Source organism: Phaethon lepturus, unplaced genomic scaffold, assembly GCF_000687285.1.
Source record: "Phaethon lepturus isolate BGI_N335 unplaced genomic scaffold, ASM68728v1 scaffold4852, whole genome shotgun sequence".
Lineage (NCBI taxonomy): Eukaryota > Metazoa > Chordata > Aves > Phaethontiformes > Phaethontidae > Phaethon > Phaethon lepturus.
Genome location: NW_010521096.1, coordinates 64,975 through 73,554, shown reverse-complemented (window position 1 = coordinate 73,554; position 8,580 = coordinate 64,975). Strand labels below are relative to the sequence as shown.

At 35.4% G+C, this 8,580-nt stretch overlaps 1 protein-coding gene across 1 annotated transcript; it reads left to right on the top strand.

The window, feature by feature from the left end:
* The first annotated feature begins 77 nt into the window (after positions 1–77).
* LOC104616390 (chromosome unknown open reading frame, human C15orf26) lies at positions 78–5,510 on the top strand. Its single transcript, XM_010281386.1, has 7 exons — positions 78–140; positions 299–388; positions 563–798; positions 2,094–2,178; positions 3,017–3,175; positions 4,290–4,363; positions 5,324–5,510. The coding sequence occupies exons 1-7, from the start codon at positions 78–80 to the stop codon at positions 5,508–5,510; spliced, it is 894 nt and encodes a 297-aa protein (XP_010279688.1).
* Positions 5,511–8,580: the final 3,070 nt, after the last annotated feature.

Below are 8,580 nucleotides of genomic sequence, written 5' to 3'. Positions count from 1 at the left end.
TGCCTCTCTAGCGCCCAATAGCTAGCTAAAACGATCGCCATGGCGACGGTGAACGCCGCGCGGCCTAGGCGGCAGCCATGGCCGCCTACAGGCCTGGGGTGCTGATGGGGAACTGGAAGGAGGACGCGTGTTTGGAGGAGGTAGTGGTGGAGCCGGGCCCTTCTCTCTTCTCTGGCTCCCGGGGAGCCCCGCCTGCTTCTTACCTCACGACGTTTCCCCCTAATTCTTTAAATTTAGTTTAAACCTGAGATTGTGAGCGCTGGATAACATTTCTGCCCCCTCTCTCCTTTGCAAGCAGGACCGCTTGAGGGATTTTATGCGTAAAAGAGAGCGAGGAGAACTTTTTATACAGAAAATAAACAAACTTCAAGATAATCTTCTAAAGAAGGTAATTTTTTAAGAATGTGATGTCAATCATTTACGACTCCACATAGAATGGCATAACTGCTATTAGTGTTCTTTATATGCATGAAGAATGCTATGGATTAGCACTTATATGCTAAAATACTTCTGATATCAGGTTCAGATAATTCTGTAAAAAATTATGTATATTTTAATTTAGATACAGCTGTCGGTATCTAAGGATGGATTTGTTCACTTCGGAGACACTGTGATGTTTTTGAACCCAGACAACAAACCCTCAGTGGAGAATTACCCTGGAAAGTGCAGAAGTCTGACTTTGGCAATTAATCTGGATGAAATGTCCATGTATTCGGCCGAACCATTGCAAGCCCCTTATGGAGTTAGCGCAGTCGAGAGTGTGGACCCTGTGGGTCGAAATACTTTTTGTATTTTAAGGTTTGGTACTTTATTCTTAATTGTTTTCAATTATTATGTTAGTTTTCAGTATCTTGTTTTGAGAAATGGGCAATGAAGTTTGCTAATATACAAATGAATTTGAGTAAGATTTATTTAAGAAAGAGTCTTTAACTTGGGTCATGCATTAGGCTTGATTCTGCTCCACATATTACTGTCAATAAACTCAAGGAAGTTTAAATCAGCATAGAACTGGTGTGAAAACAGAATCAAGTTCATGGTATCACTTGGTAAATGTTGCAGCTGTTTTTAACGCAGTCATATTTCAGCTGTAGAATACAAAACGTGTCCAAAGAGCACTTAGTATTATTTGTTCTCCTGCAAATAAGGTCCCTGAAGCAGAAATTTGTCTCCATGCTTTCGCTATACGTGAAGCGGACAGTGTTTCTGTTGTCCTAAAAAAAAAAACCAACCCATATTGTCTCTCTCAAAGACATATTTAATTCCAGCTGTTTGCAGGAGCAGAAACAGAACAGCATCCTGCTCAGAAGTGGAAGGCTCTGGCTGAGTGCATGTATTTAACAACAATAATAGTACATAAGAGCATAAGAGTATGAACCAAGCCATATAATCCTGGTTGAGCAAAACACTTTGGGTTAAACCTAAGAAAGAATTTTGACACCAAGAGCATAATTTAGGCCTTCTAGAACTGCAACCAAAATATTTTTGCTTCGCTGCTGCTGATCTTAGAGTCATTGGCACGAATGCTGTCAAAGTCCTTCATTAACCAAGTACTAAATTAATTCATCAGCTATGTAAGTTTTTTTACTTAGAAAGTCTAGCACTTAATTTAGTGATTCTTTAATGTAAAATACAGAAATCATTCTGGAAATGGGGATATACCAGCATGTATGTTGATGTAATGAAACAAATTATTGAATATCAGTTACATATATTATTAGCAACACATGTTATGTTACAAACACACACTGTTCTTCTTTTAGCCTTGATATTTCAGATGCTTCTATTAAGTATATTTTAAAGGGGCCCTCACTGCTGAATTCCCATTGATTTTTAATTTGATGTTAATGCACACCCTGCTTGTTAATGAATACATCATAAAAAGTAATCAGTACAGTCTTCTATTCCGTTAAATATTTTAACCAGTAAGTCAAGTATGAAATGTCTTTTCAGTTAAGATATTTTACCTATTTTTAAAAGTAAACCTAATACAAAGTGTTGCCACAAGACCTAACTATAGACCAAAACAAAAAAAGAAAGAATAGTAAAGCTGATTATTTAAATATCTCTCTCTCTCCTTTTTACAATTTTAACAGTGTTGATGGAGGTGCAGTGGATGAACCGATTAGATTTGGGCAAAACTTTGTTCTTGGGACAACAGGAGGGTTTTCTGACCGTATGGTAAGGCAATAAAGGTGCAAATGTCAATAGTAGCATTTTGCTGATAGTATGCATTTAATTTTTTTCTGTGTGTGTGCGTATGTGTACATATATATATATAGAGAGAGAGAGCTGTACATTCAATATCTTACCTTTACAGAACAGAGTCAGAATCATATGTAGATCAAGATACTCAATAGTTACTTAGAAAGTTTATGCAACTTGCCCGAGATCAGGTGTGCAGGCCAGGGGGCTGTCAGCCAGAATGCCTGATTAAGAGAGGTTTTAAAAAAGAAAAGAAAAAAGGAAATTAAAACTAGCTTGTGAATCATGAAAAAAATTCATCATTAGAGGGAGATTTTTTTATTTTACTTGTTCTTCAAATAAATCCAAAATGAGAAGATTTCTTTTCTTGTGAAGATAAAGCTATAGTAGGTATGTGAAGTAACATACTATTCTATCATTCTGAGGGAGCAGATTTCTATTAAACGTTAACATGGTTTCCCTATGCACGTTAGAAGCAAATAAGACATTACATGTTATATGTGTACTCAAAATAAATCACCACAACTTTGAAAAAATTTTCCCTCTCAACAACCAGTTTGGTGAGAGAGAATCTTTGGAATGTAAATTCAATTTTAAATTAGTATTCAACAGTCTGCGTATAGGATAGCTACTTAATGAGTTTATCAAGAATATAGAATCGATGTTATGGCTTTTGTATGTGTAGTTTTAGCTTCGCAGACTGATTTTTCAGGAGCCAAGAGAGTTTTTTTCTGTGTTGAAAAATATATTTTAAAATTACATATCTTCTTTCCTTTCTATTTATACTGTCCTTAATATTTATTTTTATTTACAGTTATATCTAGCAAGCGACCATAAATCATTTATAAGATTTGCTAAAAAATCTTACCTTCAGCAAGTATTTTTGACAGATGAGCTTTCCTATTTGACTTGCTGGCAAGCAACCTTCTTGGATCCACAGCTGCGTCTGGAATACGAAGGATTTCCAGTTCCTGTAAGAAATTAAAACTGTAGAAAATATTATAAAGATTTAATTGAAAAAGTAAATGGAGTATTTAGAAAGAAGTTGTGTCCATTTTATTCACATATTTTGCTCATATAAGTTCTGACTTGTAATTTTAGGAAGCTGGAGAGGAAAGAAACAATATCTTTGACCAGGGAATCTGCATCTACAGCTATTAGGTTCTGGTGTTCATTTTGAGGTTGACTTGCTCAGTTTTTCTCATCAGAATTTTACAAAGGTCGACATGATCATGTTGTGAGGATGCAGTACTTGGAATCTGCTTTTCAGGACTTCTGAGCACTTCATTTCCAATATAGGAGCTGTGTTTAATTAAGGATTCCTGTACATTAAATTTAAAAAGTATTAAAAAAAACCCCAAGGCATCGGAATAAGTGGATGCTTTTCCAAATGTGGTTTTTAACCTTTTGTAAATACATTAAGCAGATACAATATTTTCCGGTTCCACATAACTACTAGGCTTCTTGAAGTGCTGGTGTATAGAAAAATACCACAAATTAACTGGTTCTCTACAGCCTTGAACTGTGACTCATTTACATCAGTCAGCTCACTAATAAACACAGCCAAAATTACGTAATTGTCAAAGGCAACTTTCATTATTCACAGTATTGGTAAATGGGAGTGATTAAACATTAATTGTTATACATAAAAAATTGCAAATCGGTAAAATATAGAGGACCGTTTCTAGGCTCTGTCCCCAAACCATCTGTATCTTTCATATGGCAAATATAAATTGTAAGAGGAATTACTCTGATGGCACAGGCCACTGGAATGACTCTCTGCTATTTGTTTGACTTTCTTTTTTAAACACACAAGGGATTAGAATGGACTGTATTGGACAGGAGAATGTGTCTGACGTGGGGGCTAAGCATTTGGCTGGTCTGAGCTGGTAAGACAGTTGTGTTGAGAACTGACAGGGTGTAAAATATCTCACTATCAATATACAGCAGTCCCAGAACAATACAGAGCAATGTGGGCTTATACTAAGCAGTAAATAAAAGCATTTAATTTGAATAAGAATAGTTAAAATTAGTATAAAAAATGTCTGTCAAATGTCTTCCCTTGTTGTTTTGGTTTTTTTTTCCAGGCAAACTCTAAAATGATTATTACTCATTGCCACACTAATCGGAGCTTAGCCGTTCCAAGGAACTTCTGGACAAGGTAAGAATAATTTATAACTGGCAGGGATGTGTATAATGATGTGCCAACATCAAGTATTACTGCAAGAAGCGAGATAGTTGCTTTAGGAATGCACTTAGGAAATGGAAAAGAACACAGAATGGACATTTCTTTCCCTTATTTTATTTCTGGGCTGTAATGTGTGCCACTGTGACGCTGCAGACAGTCAACTCAGTCTTATTTGTTTTTTTTTTCTTTTGAATTCATATCATATCATGCTTCTAGCCTTCTCTAGTTTCTTGGTGGTTCTCCCTTTGAATATCTTGAAAAATTAGAGTTGTTTGTTTTTTGGTTTTTGTTTGGGTTTTTTTTAAGGAAAAAAAATGAAATATTAAGAAGTGTAAAAAGTAAGAACTAAATAAAAACACACTGCATAAAACTATATATTGCTTATGTCCATATGAATCAATCTCTCTACAAATTGAAGTTAATCCAACAATTCTAGTTAATAAGCATGCATTAAATTGATGAAGCATTGTTAAGGAGTATGCCAATTGTTGCCCATTAAATTCTGAGCAAGATCTGACTGAGGATTTTTATGATGTTTTTGAGGATGAAACAAGGTCTGAAAGTTTGAGGCTGAAACAGTTACTAAGTAGCCAGGGTCTTCCTCAGTCAGAAAGAAGTGGTGATGAGAACCTAACCAGCTTGTACATACTGAGTTGTTGTTTCAGTGCCTTATGCTGACGAGGGGCTGCTTTCGCTCTGAAGCTAGAAAGGTGGCATTTCCCTTTGATTTCAAATTCCTAAATTATTCATAGGAAACAAAGTGGGCTATTGTGTTTCTTGTAAGGGTTTGCTATTTCAAAGTGCATGGTCATATGTCTGAATAAGCCAAGAGAAACATAAGAAAACCTTGAACAATTTACAGATAATGCAGACTTGCTGAATTTTTGTATATATTAATTCCCCCTGTCCATCCCATTGTCTTTGACTTTGCAGGTCTTATTTTGGAAAAGAATATGAAGTAATTTGTCACACTTATCTGAACTCCCATAAAGCTGAAGAAGATAAGAATTACTGGGTAATAGTTACAGGAAATCCCAGCAATGAGGGTGGTACAATGATTGATAGACCCAACCCTCACTCAGGTGGCATCAGAAAGAATGAGTTTCGTGAAGAGACATAGACTATAAAAATCCCAGGCTACAGCTGACAGAGGTTGATGAGATTCTGATTCTTAGCTTTTCTGTTCAGATTTTGGTTTTAGAGATGTTTTTTTCTAAAAATGGAAATGAAAATCTACCATTCGTAATATTGCAAAACCTCATTAACTCATCAAGGTGGGCAAGACTAATAAAATTTGATGAACTATGCACAACATCAAAAATTCATGAATCAGGAAGGGTTCATTTTCCGATTTTCACAGTCACTGATGGCAAAAGACATCAGAATCCAGGAAATCTAATACATTTTCACTACATTACTGGCCTTCAGAGTGTATTTAACCAATTCTTCCAAACCCAAACCAGTCACACTTTTCGAAAGGATGAGTGTACAGTTTCCAGAACACTGAAGACCAAACTCATGCAAGCTATCATGGGATTCTTTGACATTTAAAGTTCAGCTGAAAGTAAGTTGGTTGTTGAGCTTGTTCCATGCTCTGTCTAGCACAATGTTGCCAATTATTAAAAAAATCACAAGCAAGTTATCTTTAAGATTTATGGAGATTAATTAAAAAAGGTATAAATTAAGTTTTTTACCTTTGTCCATGTATTCTAAACATTTAAATGCCAAGTAATCAAGAACTTGAGCACAGTAATACAGACTAGAGACTTCCGACAGCCTTTTCTATGCATTGTCAAGTTCCATTTGCCTCCCAACCCTCAGAATTTTTCAATCCATAATAATTTCTACTAAGTTTGACAGCAAGATAAAATTGTCAAAGAAAATTAAGGCCCTACAAGTTTCATGAAAATAAATGCTGAAGTAGAAAAAGAGTAAGAGACACTGTAAGTTTATCCAGTAAGAAAAAGAGTGTAGTCTACGTTCATACCTAATTAGACACCAGAGAATCCACATGAAAATAAGGGCCCAAGAATGGTAAAAATGTCAGCTGGAACTTACATTTTCTTAAACAACAAAATCAACCAAGCATGAGATGCAAAGGCATGGAAAACAGATATCATTATTTCATAGAGTTACCTGTCTTTATATGAAAGCTGAAATGGCACCACAGAGAATCTTCTTTATGTATGACCTTCTATTACATCCATTTAGTAAAGCTACATGTATATGTATTCCATTTCTTACTGTACCACAAAAGCGGACTTTTTTTGCACAAAGTGAGTGAATTGTCAAGTAAAATACTACATAGAACTCAATTCTCAAAAAGGATTCCAAAGATCTTCAATGTTCATAAAGGTCAAATAAAGATTTTTAAGTTTTACGAAAACAAACCCCCTAAACTTTCACAAAAGAGGGAACCAATCCAAACATGTTATATCTTCAAGCTCTGTCCCAGATAGAGTGTTTCAAACCCACTGGCAAGGCTTTAGAAGTTCTTGCCTTTATTCAATGTAAATTAAAACAGCAGACTGCAGAACAGGCTAACTAGCACTTGGCATACAGTGTCTCAGAGCAGGAGACTGATTACAGTTCTGTGACATGTAGGTTTGCTTTGCGGGTGCATACCTCAAAGGACATTTTTTGAATCACACTCCTCATGTGCAAGCCTTTACAGGTCTGTTATAGATAGGGTATTCTAGAGGAAATTATCTTTAGGAACTTTTTCATTCCATTTTTCTTTCACTTTCTATGTAAAGGTAGGAAACCTGATGTGTGGCAAATGATGCATGTTTTTATGGGGGCAATGTTAGTACTTACTCCAACTTACAGAGATTAAAATTCTGCACATTTTCACAATAGATTGACATAATTCTGCTTTGATTTTGTAGATATTAAACTAGAAAAACTTAGGCTGCGTGAGTGCACTGCAGTGTTTCTAAATTGACCGTTGTGTACATTTATTGGTATTGGGAATAGCTATTTAAAATCTGGCAAAGTCCCTTTCCTCTGGGTTAAATGTAAGAAACAAGAAGAGGCCTTAACCCAAAACCATTGCTGAAACAAAGCTTTGTGTGAACTCATGCAGGAATGAGAACTGTGTGGGCAGAGTGCCTTGGCTGACTAAAGTTATGGATAGGAGTGTTTGTATGAGCGTGTGTGCATTTGTGTGGGAGAGAAGCAATGCAGGCTGTACAAAAACAAGGTTTGTACAGTCTTAGAGGAAAACCAAAGAGATAAACAGATACAGAAATGAGTATAGAAGTAGACAACGTTGGAATTAGCTGCTGATTAAACGTGGCTTGGAGACTTTTGTGTGTGTTTCGATCAGTTTGTGCTCATGGGAAAGGACTTCCCAAGCTGTTGGAAAATAAACAGAATTGAATCAACAACTCTTGATTCCATTATCAGTTTTTCTTCTTACCTAATACGTTTTAAAGACCACAGATTTGTGCATAGCTTCTTAAAGTATATAATACATACTTATAATTCAGCTGATTTGTGATGTCAAATACAGACATTTATCTGATACCTAGTTTTTTTTTTTTAAACCTGTTTTTACAGTTCTTAATATTGTCCACATGATGGCACCATATTTTTCTAAACAGCACAATTATTGCTACATATGTAAAACAACATGAAATGTTTAAATCCAAATGACTCCCTGATACAATGCCACAAAAGCTAACGAAGTTAAATCAGGGTTGAATTCTGGGCTAGGAGATGTCATTAACGTTTTATCATGTTTTTGGAAAATAAAGTTAAGAAACAAAGGTAAATAGAAGAATGTAGAATGTCGTGTGTTGCATACAATTAACTTCTTAACGCTAATTGGAACATTAAGTAATTTGTAACCAAAACATACTTAGAGAAAATTATCTTTAGGATCTTCTTCTTTCACTTTCTATGTAAAGTTGTGAAACCTGATGTATGGCAACCAATGCAAGTTTTTATATGGGCAATGTTAGCACTTACTCCAAATTACAGATATTAAAATTCTGCACATTTTCACAATAGAATAACATCATTCTGCTTTGATTTTATACATACTAAACCAGAAAAACTCAGGCTGCGTAGAATGCACTACAGTGCTTCTAATTCGGCCATTGTAGACGTTTATTGATAAACACAGGATTTAGTATAAAGAATTATGGGATTGACTATTAGGGCAGAATCTGAACAATCTTGCAACC